Below are 15,759 nucleotides of genomic sequence, written 5' to 3'. Positions count from 1 at the left end.
TAGTCTCTCAAAGCACTTCATGATGACAGAAGTGAGAGCTACGGAGCGACAGTCATTTAGTTCAGTTACCTTAGGTTTCTTGGGAGCAGGAACAATCTTGAAGCATGTGGGGACAGCAGACTGGGATTGGGATTGATTGAATATGTCCGTAAACACACCAGCCTGCTGGTCTGCGCATGCTCTGAGGACGCGGCTAGGGATGCCGTCTGGGACGGCAGCCTTGAGAGGGTTAACACGTTTAAATGTTTTACTCACGTCCGCCATGTAAATGCAGAAGCCGCTCACTGCCACAAAGCATGAACTATACAGGTACCAAGTCCAACAACATAAGGGCCTGCTCCATAGCCTGGATTTGGAGCATATATACTGTATGGGGGGATCGAAAAGCAGCAGACACTGTACTACTGAGCACTGGGGAGACTGGGGCCTGGCTGCTGTCTCTCATCCCAGAGGTCTAGTGCAAAGATTCCCTGCAGCTCCACTCTTCCTGCCCTCCACAGTGCACAGACAGGGAGCTGGAGAATGGGGTCTACCAGGGCCCAGATGGCCACATCTGTGGATGGGAGGAGTGACACTGAGGAACCACAACCCGACCCGAGATTGTCCTTGGACCATTCTGCCGGTGTTGAGACTAACATGATTTGGACTAGGGCTGTTGTCAGACAGCCTACTTGGGCAACCTTGACGTTTGCAGATATAAGACACAGACACATGGCCATGATCCAAACGATGGAACCTTTCAGGAAATGGAAACACATGATTTTGTCATCTACAGGTCAGCCAGACACCAACCAAGAGCCTAGCTGGAACCAGCAAGATCCAAACAGCCCACAGGTCATGAGGTCAGCCAGCATCAGAACACAGAGAGTATCCCTCTCACATGCATCCACACAGAGATTTAAACAGTTTAACAAAACTGACAGATAATAGACAACCTACCCACCACTATTGGTGCTCCAAGAGATAGACTAGGACTTGTAAACTGAGTGACAGACTTGTGGCTATGCGTACCTGCATATATATTTGGTCAATAACTTAAGTAAAATGAAAAGCAGTGCCAATGCATGCCACATGGTGGTGTTATTACACTTTGTATCGAGGACGTAGACCAAGCCTACATACCATTTTTGTGCAGTCCATGCTTCACACAGTAACCTAGCCTGCATGCATTTTTTCATTTAAGGCTAGAAAGTAACCTAAATTTTAAAATATATGTTTATTAAGCATGCCAAATGCACTACTTTCATTTAAAAATGCATATTAATCCTGTTGCAATTTCATTTTTCATGTTGTAACCATGGGCCTACGTGTTTTATGTGCTGTAAAATTGATACGAATGAATTGGTCTTCCATCATGTAATTAAATACATTTACCCAATACATTTAGACTAGCTAATATTTTGTTAGATATTCTTTAGCACCATGCACGGGCACCAAATAGAGGCATCCACTTCCATGTATGGTGCCGATGGGTTTATATACATCATTGTATGGTGCGTTACATTTTCCTGCTCTTTACAAAATTTGCACCTGAACCAGTACTGGTTAAATTCGCGTAATGCATTTACGTTATACGAATCAATGGACCGCATTTCGGACAATGCACGTAATGTCAGAGTAATCCGTGGAGCCGAAATGACGTTCAAGCTGTGAAAGCTCTTGCGCAAGCCAACTAACTACTGAACGATCCAGAGGAAGTGACTGGTGATGTAGTCCACACCTTTCCGGTAGATCAGAGTAGCATTGCAACTCGGCTGAAAAGGAGAGATAGACGAAAGCGGTTTGGAAATTACTAATAGAGGGGGGAAACAGAATATAATATATATATTTTGGGGAGATTTGTGTAAAAGATACACGGAACGTAAGTTACCGACTAACGTCTGCATTTTTCAATTTTGTTGAGCTATCCACAATGCAGCATGTAGGTAGCTAAGTTAGCAAGCTAGTGTTAGCAAGCTAGCTAGCTGTTAACTTGCTAAGTTGAGCTTTCTGACACTCCTCATTATCCTCTTCTGTTTCAGGGGGACAAGAAGGGATTTTTAAAAATTGAATCAATGACCTTCGTCGCCGGGACTTTAGGAGAACGGGCTCCTACGAACGAGTGTGTAGCCCAGCGTGACGTTTGATGGAATAGCTGCAGAACATTGCCTTTCTCCTCCGGTGGTGTTGATCGGAACAAGGACGAGGAGGGGGACCTCGAGACACATTCACCAAGAGGAAGTAAGAAGTACCGCAGGTTTTTTGGAGGGCCTATTCGACTTCCTTGCTCTATCAACAGATTCACTACCCCGCCCCCTCCCGACCCTGAAAAGAATAGAAATCAATAGTATGAACATTTTGTGTCAGCTACAATTAAGAAGTAACAGTATACTTAGGCGGCTTGTCATACAATTTACTTATCTCACCTTTGGGTACACATTTGAACTCGGATGTCTCAAACTCTGAGAAATATGTTATGAACAGCAATACTACAAGTTAGCTAATGATTTGCCACCAAGAATATTATTGTTGCCAGTTTGAGACTCCTTTCTTTGGCCGACACATTGTAAAGCATTGATAGACCCGCACATGGCTCAGTTTGAGCTTCATATTTCACACCATGTCCATTTGTAATTAGTTGCCTAGTTACGCCCGGTTAAGCAAATAAAGTTAGCCTGCATGGTTTTGACATTAAGGAAGTAAAAAGGGAAATATTGAAGAATCCAACCATTTTTTTCATTTGGAACGGAATATTTATGCACTGTTTACATGATGGGGAAAATGCTATCGAAAATCTTTGGCAACAAGGAGATGAGAATATTGATGCTTGGACTTGATGCTGCTGGAAAGACCACCATCCTTTACAAACTGAAACTTGGACAGTCAGTCACCACAATTCCCACAGTTGGTTTCAACGTTGAGACTGTGACTTACAAAAACGTAAAATTCAATGTATGGGACGTTGGAGGCCAAGATAAGATCCGTCCCCTGTGGCGACACTACTACACGGGCACACAAGGGTTAATCTTTGTTGTGGATTGCGCAGACAGAGATCGCATTGATGAGGCCAGGCAGGAACTCCATCGCATCATTAATGACCGTGAGATGAGGGACGCCATCATCTTGATTTTTGCCAATAAGCAAGACCTGCCCGATGCCATGAAACCACACGAAATCCAAGAGAAACTAGGATTGACCCGCATTAGAGATAGGAATTGGTATGTTCAGCCCTCCTGTGCGACCACGGGAGACGGACTATATGAGGGGTTGACATGGCTAACATCAAATTACAAGTCCTAATGATTGAGTGATTACTGTTTTAGATTAAACTACAAAAAAGTCAAATTCAGGCAAGTAACATAACTTTACTTCTCAAATAAATATATAATAAAGAGAAGTTTGATCTCCATTTATTTTGATTACTATGATGACCCTATAACTAATTTATCTTAATAAACTTGGTTTTCTGGCTTATAGTTTGCTTCTACTTAGCTCTTGAGAACCCAAGGTGTCTTACAGCCGGTCCCGGTGTTGGGTTCTTAGCTGATGGTATGGAGGACAGCTGGCTCCATGTGAACTACAATCCAGACGCTCTGTTTTAACGTTTAGAAACTTTAATAATCCTTGCTTGCGATACGGTTTTGGAAACCTTTAGTTGCAAACTTTCCCATCAGGGTGAAATAATCATTCAAATACAAATGATGCAGTTTAGCAAAGTTGCACCTGGCATTATTATTTTTTAAACGGCCCTCTGTGGAGGTATGAAACTTCCTCCCCGGTTAAGGTAAATTCACACTGCGGAAGCCATGTAGCGCAGTGTTGCAATGTCGTTTTTCGTCACAAAAGGGGCAGCTCCTTGTAATATGCTCCGGCATTCAACGTACTTTTGTACTACCTGAACATTTTGGAGAGCTGTACCATTCCTTCCGCAACACGGGGGCAGTGTTGCTGTATGGTTCCTTGATCTGATCAATGCTATATGCTGGGCTCCCCAACCCTGTTCCCGGAGAGCTACCCTCCTGTACGTTTTCACATGGAGATGTGAGAAGCTAAAAAGGCTAGCTATGTTTTAAGTTAGGCTAACGCCAGCTAGCCAGGCTCCCAACTAGCTACTACTAGCAAGGGAAGGCGACTCTTCCTTGATTTCACAAAATTAAATGACAAAATAAAAAATAAATGCTGTCGCCTCCTTGTGAATTAGAGTGGGACCGGTGAAGATATCATTTTACCAACAGGGGTCCGCTGCTCCAAAATTCGCACGCACGTAGATCAACGGAGTGAAACTTGTAGTAACCTTTACGCGCCATTGGAGACGTTTGGAGGGGAGGAAGTGTAGCCTGTTGGAGGCGGTGTTCTTGAAAATACAGCCGGGTGCAACTTTCCTAAACTGCTTAGAGAAGTGTATATTTTGTATTTGGGGGGGGGGGGGGGGTTGGTTATATGTAAGTTAAGTTCCAAATGTTTCCAACTGCAAGGCGTATTTGAGTTTAGGCAAAGCATTTGTGCAGTGTTGGCATTGAGCCAAGTCCATTGGCTCAATGTAATGCAGTGGAATTGGAGTCATGAATAAGGGTTAGCTTCTACTCTGTAGCAAGCCTAAGTGATATTATGTGGCTTGATGAATATCAATTAAATGTGTTCATAATTCAAAGCTACAGAGAGGACCAACTTTGCCTATTCTTTATCACATTTTTATATATTTTCTAATGGAGCTGGATTTGTATCTTTTCATTAGGGCTCAGGCTTGGTTCATGTATGGTTTTAAAGATACTGTTGGATTGTGAGTAACATAAGGGTCTGATTCATAGTTTTTCCTTTCAGAACTAAAGTCTGATGTTTAGTCTAGCTTGTTTGGGACAACTACAACACTTTATATTACACATGTTTTTAATACAGAAAACATTTAGCAAATGTAGGTATTTGTTTTAGATTTGTATTGACGAAAACACTGCAAGATGTGATTTAAAATTTTCACCATTGCATACATTTAATTGTCAACATTCTGGACATTGTTGTGACAAAATTATGTCAGGAAAGATATTGACTGTCCAAATAGCCATACTTGCATTCAAAATAGTAGGTATTTTGGGTATGCAAAAATATGGTTCATAGTATGTGCAATGTCAAAAATTGCGTATGCTTTAAATGCCAGGATGTCATACTCATTTCGGCACTTCATCTAGTAAAATTCACTGCACACTGTTAAGGAAGAGAATAGTTTTTCGAGACCCACGTGTGTTTGATAACAGCTGATAATCAGATATGGTGATGTGCTTTACCAAAATAAACAAATGGCAGGAATCAATGCAATTTGAGCATTAGATTATGCACTCAGTATGGATGAGCCTAGTATGTTATTTGTTGCTAACTGTATTCGATTTTACTAAACAGTATGTTCTAAATAGTATTTAGTACGATTAGTACACAGTATGCAGTTTTAGTAAGTAAAAAAACAAGACAGATTTGGGACACAGCCAGAGTGTAGTGCTTAGACTCGTGCAACTGGGTTCCAGATGGCAAGTGATTCCCTATAGTGGGCTATATTGTGAATTAATTGGCCTTTTTGTGTACTCATATTTTGATCCCAGATTGTGCTCAAGCAAACTGAAACAGGTCTCTGTTAACTCAAACATGCTTTTCAGAATGCAGCTTTTGTTCATATGGTAACATTGATGGTTATGAAGCCAATGGACTCAATATTTCCAAAGGAATGTCATTCAGCTCTGAGCTTTCAACCTACTACCATTCATATGTCTCAGGATGCGAGACCTTTTACTAGCCTATATCTGCAGCATGAGTACAGAAGTATAGTAACCCTTCAGCAGAGTGGGCCTGTCTTGCAATGGGAGAGAGCAGCTCCCTGGTGAAATTATGTTTTGGTTCAGCTCATTGTAATGTCTAATTAAAAAAGTAATTTTAAATGTCTCATTTTCTTATTTTGATCATAACTTGACCAAAAGTGATTTAATTGAATAAACTGCCTTAATTTTGCTGGACTCTGCTTTGGCAGCAGCTAATGGGGATCCATAATAAATACAAAGGAACACAGTTATCATATACACAGCTTCCCTAGGACTCAAAATCCATTATAAGAAAGTATGTACAGAATGCTAGCAATAGGATTGTGATTGTTCTTTGCTTATAGTTTACCACCCTTGCATTGGGGAAATTCTTATCTGCTTTATGTGAGCGTTTACCCCCTTGAGGAATGATTTATAACAGAACTTGTTCTCAACTGGCCTACCTGGTTAAATAAAGGTGAAATGAAATTTGAGCAGAGCTTGCACCTTTGATGTGCTACAGACTGCCAGGTGTTAAAATATCCAACACATAACACCTTCAAGGCTTCAATACTCTGCTTAAAGATGTTCTTTTTACGTAGGCTAATTGCCAGTATATGTTGACCTATTTTAACTGCATAACTAAAAGCTGTGGTTTAAGGTGTGGCAAGCTTAACCTTTACCAAGAATGTAATTTCCCTCCAGATGAATGGACTACTCTTTGATGTGAATTGGTCAACAACAACAAAATAACGTAATGTAACCTTCCAGTGTTTTTCAGCATTCCATTCACATTAGGTAATGACTCATTCTGTTATATTTTATGTGAAGAACACAATGTCTTGTTGGTGTGTTGCATTGAGACTTTTCAGGCAGTTTATATAGCTGTCCACCCTCAAAGCCTTTTGTCACTCTGTTCGCCACCATTGAATTGGGAAATATGTTTTTCCTTCTACCCCATGTACAAAACAGGAAGTCCAAATGGTCTCAGTGGAATAACTACAGAGCCACATTGCTAGCCCGCATTGGGGGTTGGTTGAATGACAGGCTGCATAAATGTTGGAGCAATACAGCAGTTTCTGAATTCTGTCAGCTGTGGTTCAAAACAGGCTGTAAATTCATAGTTTTTGCACATATATATCGTTTCTTGGGATACTGTACAACATTGTTTAAAAAAACATAATGGTTTTTGTACTGTTTTGTGAAAAGTTTTGGGCTGAGCCTTGATTTACTAACAGACCAACATCTGCTACCAAGTTGTAGAATTTGATTTGATTTGGATGATTTGATTTGTTCTCTCCAGTAAACAATCCAGCTGCATGCTGGTTTGTATATTGTCTGGGGTCCTGTGAATATTGTAAACTGTTCACCAGATTGGTTAAACTCAGAAAAACATGTTTTTGTTTGTAGAAATTGCCCTGCTAAATGTGCTTTCTTTTTCTCGAATTGGGTTTTTATCTTTGCCTAGAGGTAAATGTAGATTAAGGAATCAAATTAAAGGTCACAATGGGACAAGGTCTCTAGTTATTCATTTAATTTCTATATTATCCCACACCAGGCAGTAATGGTGCCTTGTCTTTCTGGGTCTAGGCCATTTCCTAATTGTATCACCTCAAGGTGTTTTCCAAGTCTTGACTTAATGAATCTTATTGAGTAGTCCTCATTACAAGAGTAAAAATAATATGGCCAGAGACTGTAGCCTTTATACTCTGACACACTGACTCGATCAGCTGAAGAACCAGCATGAACGTATCTGGTTGGCACATGCTGAAGAGAAGTGCCAAGGCCATCTTCTGTAGTCAACCTATTGGTTCAGTAGGAGAGGAGTTTACTAAGAGTCAAAAGACCAAAGAAGAAGAGGCAGGCTTGACTTTAAACCTAAGAAAGTCATAGGACAGATGCACAACATCAGTGATAGCCCAGGCAACGGGAGGTTGTGATACAGTTGCGATAAATGATATGGCTTTTGTTTGACTCAGTGTCTAATATGGACCGCTGCTGGTTGGTGTATTTTGACTGACACTGCAGGAGCCCAGGCAGTGGTGTCACGTCAGACACCAGCTGATAGTCTAGCTTCAGGAAGTTATGAATTATGCCCTTGCAACTATACACCTCACACAGCTAAGTTAGTGGATATAAACATGTTTACTTTTCAGAAGCATTTATAGTGTTGTCAATAGAATCTATGGCATACCATGAACATTCTAACTTAGGAGATGGAAAAGGATGAACATGTTTCAGCTGTGCTGTCAAACTGTCTCTCAAACTTGCAGACAAGTTTGAGTTCCAAAGTGGTTTCCTCTTTGCTTGCTAGTTGCTACTAGTCAGGAAGGGGTTGTTGGTGGGTTCTCTAGCACTGGGTAGCCAGCCATTGTTGAAAGGATGTGGACATTGTATGCGGTGTGGGAAAGGACTGATGTCCAGAAATTATGTTTGATGAATTGTGCCTTGTTTAAAAATAGCACCACCACTGTACTGATGAGGATACAGTTACATAGTAGGGGGAATTTGACCCTGAGCAGGAATGGGGAAGGAAAGAGGTGCTCGAACTGGCCCTAGCATTTGGTACAGGACGAGTTTTATACTTATTTGTCAAAAAGGCCCAGGGATAGGTCTCCTGTCCCTCGACAGAGGATGGATGGTTTTGGTATAACAGCATCAGCCTGGGGTGTGATGGGCATCCCTCAACAGTGGGAGGAGAGTGATCCACCCCTCGATCGATGTTGAAGGACGGAGGACTCGCAGCATCTCACACAGTCAATATCTGGCAGTACCACAGAGAGGGAAGGCAGGCCTCTCCTGGGATATTTATTGATCCCCATTTTAAACTGCAGTGGCTTGGTGGGGTCTGATGAATACATTTTAATAGAATTGTTCGAACCTCACATGCTTGTTATAGGGCAGGACAAGTGAAGACAGACCAAGCCCCTCCAACTTTTAAGTTTTCATGGTCAACTGTCATTTTTCACATTATCAATCATTTTCATATTGGTTGTTTATTGTTCATTATCTGACTGATTGGATTGCATTTCTCTTGATGTCATGTCTATAAACTATACTGATTGAGTGTTTGTATATTAACTGGTTGCCTGAAATAGAAATGTGAATGTAAATACAAATAGTGCATGCACTGTGGTGCACCCTTACAATATATATTGCTTATTGTGCCGAGGTCTTATTTCTTGTGGTCACAGGCTCTATGAATAAGATTAGTCCCTGTTTTAACAATTCAAAAATAATAATAATTACAATTCACCAGCAATAGGACTCCATTGGAGCCAAACCGAGACAGACACTGAGGAGGCGCAATGGAAGGAATGCTATAGTTCTCCCATTTTAAATCTGATTAAGGACAAAGGGAGTGTTTACAGTCCTCACAAAGACAGGATTGATGCGGGTAGGCCCTGGGGTTTTGGGCAACAGAAGATTCGTTAGGAAATACCCGTTGCGGTTGAATAAAACTTTCAGCAGCACAGCACGGGACAGTGTCCTTTTATAGGTTTGATAAGTTTAGCAATAAATGTATATATATATTTTATTTATTTAACCTTTATTTAACTAGGCAAGTCAGTTAAGAACAAATTCTTATTTACAATGACGGTGATCACTGTATTCCATACATTTCATAAAATCTGATTTTGAAGTTAACCACACTGCTACCCCTAATGCTTAACCCTAACCTTAAATTAAAACCAAAAAGCTAATTTTAGTTTTCATGAATTTAAAAAATACAACCAATTTTGACATTGCAGCTGGCCTCTCTACAGGTAAGCTGAAATCGCTCAGTACAAGACCATAGACTGTACAAAATATGGACGAATTGTTTCCTATGAAAATGTTCAGTGATGCGTTTGAATACCAGGAAGTGTAATTTCAGCGTGTCACCGTCTTGCAACATGGGGGTGTTTTTGGAACCATTGCATGCCCAGTTGGAGCTGCGCCTTTCTTTTTCCCAACGCAGTTAAGCCAAAACCACGCCCCATTATTCAGAGGGCCGTTCTACAACGCTTTTGAGCGCTCTCCAAGTCCAAGAGTGAATATCATGTAGCACAAAATTTCAGTCACTGATTAATAACATTTGCCCTTGTATTTCAAGATTTAAAAATATAACATAATGTCGTGGACCAAGCTAGCCATTAAAGTCCCTTAACGCTCAAAGACGGATTCAATGGCTGTAGTATAGCGTATTCGACTGAATGATTAGCGAATAAATATGAGAAATTGTGAATAATAAGTATATGCTTTTACTTGATAATACACTACTATTGATAATATAACAACTTAAAATATTGAGCTAGTAATGTTAACTTAGCTAAAATTTTCTCAATTGAAGGTCAGCTGAGTTAATTAGACATTTTTGCAACTCATTGAAACTGAAAATAAATTCATGGGCAAATGTTGACAAACATGATGATAATAATAGGCCTAATAATAGGCAGCAAATTGTTAAATTACACTCCATCCTTACCACTGTCTCTGCGCTGATCGCCTGTGAGTGAGACAACGCTAGCTAGCCAATGGGAGCATAGTAGAACGCCCTCTGAATACCGGGGTGTGGTTTTAGCTTAACTGCGCTGGAAAAAAGAAAGACGCATTTGAGCTATTCTAGGAAGTGATGTTGCAGGCTAGCTCAGTGCTGCCCCCTCATTGAATATCTCAAGTTGAAGGTTGACTGAGGTACTGCAGGCTGCCATTAGCTACTAAATTATCCTTTTAACTTAGTCTGTGTGAAATTTTAAAGTAATCGGTTCAAGGACATACATCTGGTGAAATAGAAGCAATTATTGGTACCATGATTGTGTTTGACATTTTTTTTATATATCCATTAATATTGGCCACGAAGATCGCCATTTCCCCATTCACATTAATGGGGATCCTGTTTTCTGGAAACAATGCCTGCAATAAATATCAATTACGGTCCCATTCTCATTTGCTTCCAACAGTACCAAAAATTAGAACAGGTCATGGTAGAAATAGTTTTAGTTACTCAGCTCCATGGTCCTGGAATTCTCTCCTGAACATTTTAAAATTTGATGATCTGTTTTACCTTTTTAACTAGGCAACTCAGTTTAGAACAAATTCTTATTTTCAATGACGGCCTTCCAGAGGACAGTGGGTTTATATGCCTTGTTCAGGGGCAGAACAACAGATTTTTACCTTGTCAGCTCAGGGATTTGATCTTGCAACCTTTCGGTTACTAGTCCAACACTCTAACCACTAGGCTACCTGCCGCCCCATCTAGTTTTGTTGGTGGAGTTTTAACACTTGATCGATGTAGAAGAGTGTAATTGTCTTTAGGACAGCTGTTTTGTAGTCAAGACTTTTGTGTTTTTAACGTAATATGTAATTGTTGTACTGTATGTGTGTTTATAAACTTAGCAAAAAAAGGAACGTCTCTTTTTCAGGACCCTGTCTTTCTAAGATAATTCGTAAAAATCCAAATAACCTAACAGATCTTCATTGTAAAGGGTTTAAACACTATTTCCCATGCTTGTTCAATGAACCATAAACAATTAATGAACATGCACCTGTGGAACGGTCGTTAAGACACTAACAGCTTACAGACGGTAGGCAATTAAGGTCACAGGTATGAAAACTTAGGACATTAGAGGCCTTTCTTCTGACTCTGAAAAACACCAAAAGAAAGATGCCCAGGGTCCATTCCCATCTGCGTGAACATGCCTTAGACATGCTGCAAGGAGGCATGATGACTGCAGATGTGACCAGGGAAATAAATTGCAATGTCCATACTGTGAGATGGTGTTTATCGTCGAAGGAATGAGCGTTACACCGAGGCCTGTACTCTGGAGCAGGATCGATTTGGAGGTGGAGGGTCTGTCATGGTCTGGGGCCGTGTGTAACAGCATCATCGGACTGAGCTTGTTGTCATTGCAGGCAATCTCACGCTATGCGTGAGACATCCTCCTCCCTCATGTGGTACCCTTCCTGCAGGCTCATCCTGACATGGCACTCCAGCATGACAATGCCACCAGCCATACTGCTCGTTCTGTGCGTGACTTCCTGCAAGACAGGAATGTCAGTGTTCTGCTATGGCCAGCGAAGAGCCCGGATCTCAATCCCATTGAGCACGTCTGGGACCTGTTGGATCGGAGGGTGAGGGCTAGGGCCATTCCCCCCAGAAATGTTCGGGAACTTGCAGATGCCTTGGTGGAAGAGTGGGGTAACATCTCACAGCAAGAACTGGCAAATCTGGTGCAGTCCATGAGGAGGAGATGCACTGCAGTACTTAATGCAGCTGGTGGCCACACCAGATACTGACTGTTACTTTTTCCCCATTTGTTCAGTTACACATTTTTCCATTTCTGTTAGTCACATATCTGTGGAACTTGTTCAGTTTATATCTCAGTTGTTGAATCTTATGTTCATACAAATATTTACACATGATAAGTTTGCTGAAAATAAACGCAGTTGACAGTGAGAGGATGTTTCTTTTTTTGCTGAGTTTAGTTTAGTTTAATGTTGTTAGTGTATGTAAGTTGTTGTGTCTGAAACGTTGTTCCCCCTGCTGCTATTGGACCAGGTCTCTCTTGGAAAAGAGATGTTATCTCAATGAGAAGAAAAAGTACCGCGGTCGGCCTTCAACTTGAAATCCTCAATGCGAGGGGGCAGTCATTCTCTCCTGGACAAGACTCAGACTGACACTAAGGCTGCGGTTCAAACTCATAAAAGACACCCTCGTCCATTTACACTCGCCTTATACCCTTGGGGGAATCCCCGTCGCCATCTTGGAGGGTGGTACAAATGATTAGCCAAGCAAGGGAAGTTTGCAACCTAAGCCCCTCGGCCCTCGTTTTTAGTCGGCTTTGCGAGTGTACAATTATGTTCACTCCGGGGCCTGAAACTCCCCATAATTCAATTTGCGACGATTGTACATCCGCGAAGAAAAGTCCACCAAAACTTAAAAACAACATCAATGGAGAAGTCAACATACAAGTGTAAGTAAAAACGAATGCAAATAAGTTAGAAATTGTGCTATTAATGCACATGACGGCACAAACACCTTATAAAAAGTAAATATGTTTTGGAAATTGTAGGCGTATATTTATAGTTAATATACGTGGACATGCAATCATAATTGACTGTAGCGCATATAAAGCACCCACAAGCTACCGGTGGCTGAAAACACAATCATCGCGGGATGAACGAGTGACAGATTTCCGGTTGACCATGGGCTGATTCTGGCTCATTCAGTTTCGGTCAGACAGGTCAGGTGACATCGCCTCACATGATATGGCACTGGTTAAATGTATCACACATTTAAGTCATTTAGCAGACGCTCTTATCCAGAGCGACTTACAAATTGGTGCATTCACCTTATGCCATCCAGTGGAACAGCCACTTTACAATAGTGCATCAAAATCTTTTAAGGGGGGGGGGGGGGGGGGGGGGGGTCAGAAGGATTGCTTTATCCTATCCTAGGTATTCCTTAAAGAGGTGGGGTTTCAGGTGTCTCCGGAAGGTGGTGATTGACTCCGCTGTCCTGGCGTCCACACAAACCACATGCCACAAGCAAATGTGCACCCCACACAGCTGAGTTAGTGGATATAAACATGTTTACTTTTCAGAAGCATTTATAGTGTTGTCAATAGAATCTATGGCATACCATGCACATTCTAACTTAGGAGATGGAAACGGATGAACATGTTTCAGCTGTGCTGTCAAACTTGCAGACAAGTTTGATTTCCAAATTGATTTCCTCTTTGATTGGTATTTTCTACTGGTCAGGAAGGGGTTGTGTGATTTACAGCACTGATAAAACACATACAAATACTTAAACATATGCTTACTTGCATTTCCTCAGACTCAGTTAGTGTGCTTGTGTGTTGGTGTCAACACACTCCGTCACCCTCCTCCCAGTAGGAGCTCAGTCAAGGGCCTCCATTAGGACACTGATTGCAGTTTAATTGGGTAGTAATGACTACTGTTGCTCTCCCTGATTCATTACTATCAGATGATCTCTACAACCTTTATGACAGCCATACGAGGACAGAGATAGTCAGCCAGGTTTTACAACCATTCCTCTGTAAAGATGAGACCCCCTGCCCCCCTCTATTCCCGCTGAGGTTGGCTGAAATCCCAGAGGCTTCCTGAGAGGAAAAGATGGCTAGCAATGGGTTTTCATGCTTTTGTGTAAGGAAGGGAGATGTGCATTCGGAAAGTTTTCAGACCCCTTGACTTTTCCCACATTTTGTAATGTTACAGCTTTATTCTAAAATGGATGAAATTGTTCCCCCCCCTCATCAGTCTACACACAATACCCCATAATGACAAAGCAAAAACAGGTTTCTATACATTTTAGTTTTTTTTTAAAATACATTTGCTATCTCATTTACATAACTATTCAGACCCTTCACTCAGTACTTTGTTGAAGAACCTTTGGCAGCGATTACAGCCTCGATTCTTCTTGGGTATGACGCTACAAGCTTAGCACACCTTTATTTACTGGACAATTTTATCTAAATCATGGACATTCTTACTGACAGTTGTGGCTGCTTTGTATAATGTGTTGTTGTCTCTATCTTCTTGACATTTGTGCTGTTGACTCTGGCCAATAATGTTTGTACCATGTTTTTGTGTGTCACGGCCGTTGTAAGGAGGAGACCAAGGCGCAGCGTGGTATGCGTACATTCTTCTTTATTAAAAGAAAAAACACTGAACAAACGAACAAAACGAACCGTGAAGCTAATATGAGTAGTGCATACAGGCAACTAAACATAGAACAAGAACCCACAAACACCAAAAGGGAAATGGCTACCTAAATATGATCCCCAATCAGAGACAACGATAAACAGCTACCTCTGATTGGGCACCATATCAGGCCACCATAGACATACAAAAACCTAGACAATACAAAAACTAACGTACCCAGCCTAGTCACACCCTGACCTAACCAAAATATAAAGAAAACAGAGATATCTCAGGTCAGGCGTGACATTGTGCTGCTACCATGTTGTGTTGCTACCATGTTGTTGTCATGTTGTGTTGCTACCATTGCTGTGTTGTCATGTTTTGCTGCCTTGTTATGTTGTTGTCTTAGTTCTCTCTTTATGTAGTGTTGTGTGTCTCTTGTTGGGATGTGTGTTTTGTCCTATATTTATATTGTATTTTTTAATCTCATGCCCTCATCCCCGCAGGAGGCCTTTTGCCTTTTGGTAGGTCGTCATTGTAAATAAGAATTTGTTCTTAACTGACTTGCCTAGTTAAATAAAGGTTAAATAAAATCATATAAAATTGGGGTGGGGGGGGTTCCCATTCCTCTCTGCAGATCCTCTCAAGCTCTGTCAGGTTGGATGGGGTGTGTCGCTGCACAGCTATTTTCAGGTCTCTCCAGAGATGTTCGATCGGGTTCAAGTCCAGGCTCTGGCTGGGCCACTCAAGGACATTCAGAGACTTGTCCCGGAGCCACTCCTATGTTGTCTTGGCTGTGTGTTTAGGGTTGCTGTCCTGTTCGAAGGTGAATGTTCGCCCCCAGTCTGAGGTCCTGGGTGCTCTGGAGCAGGTTTTCATCAAGGATCTCTCTGTACTTTGCTCTGTTCATCTTTCCCTCGATCCTGACCAGTCTCCCAGTCCCTGCTGCTGAAAAACATCCCATGCTTCACCGTAGGGATGGTGCCAGGGTTCCTCCAGATGTGACGTTTGTCCTGAATGCCAAAAAGTTTAATCAGACCAGAGAATCTTGTTTCTCATGGTCTGAGAGACTTTTAGTGCCTTTTGGCAAACTCAAAGTGGGCTGTCGTGCCTTTTTACTGAGAAATGGCTTTCGTCTGAACACTATCATAAAGGCCTGATTGGTGGAGTTCTGCAGAGACGGTTGTCCTTCTGGAAGGTTCTCACATCTCCACAGAGGAACTCTGGAGCTCTGTCAGAGTGACCATTGGGTTCTTGGTCACCTCCCTGACCAAAGCCCTTCCCCCGATTGCTCAGTTTGGCAGGGCGGCAAACTCTACGGAGAGTCTTGATGGTTCCAAACTTATTCCAT

General features: G+C 41.6%; 1 protein-coding gene across 1 annotated transcript; it reads left to right on the top strand.

Annotated features, from left to right (window-relative positions):
• The first annotated feature begins 1,701 nt into the window (after window positions 1-1,701).
• Window positions 1,702-5,900, top strand: LOC129811702 (ADP-ribosylation factor 6-like). Its single transcript, XM_055863222.1, has 2 exons — window positions 1,702-1,861; window positions 2,022-5,900. The coding sequence occupies exon 2, from the start codon at window positions 2,749-2,751 to the stop codon at window positions 3,277-3,279; it is 531 nt and encodes a 176-aa protein (XP_055719197.1). The 5' UTR covers window positions 1,702-1,861; window positions 2,022-2,748; the 3' UTR covers window positions 3,280-5,900.
• The last annotated feature ends 9,859 nt before the right edge of the window (window positions 5,901-15,759 follow it).

Source organism: Salvelinus fontinalis, chromosome 15, assembly GCF_029448725.1.
Source record: "Salvelinus fontinalis isolate EN_2023a chromosome 15, ASM2944872v1, whole genome shotgun sequence".
Classification (NCBI taxonomy): domain Eukaryota; kingdom Metazoa; phylum Chordata; class Actinopteri; order Salmoniformes; family Salmonidae; genus Salvelinus; species Salvelinus fontinalis.
This window is presented reverse-complemented; position numbering and strand designations above follow the sequence as displayed.

Bases quoted from the DNA above. Each gene is read 5' to 3' on its own strand.
- LOC129811702 (XM_055863222.1), top strand. From the start codon at position 2,749: ATGATGGGGAAAATGCTATCGAAAATCTTTGGCAACAAGGAGATGAGA.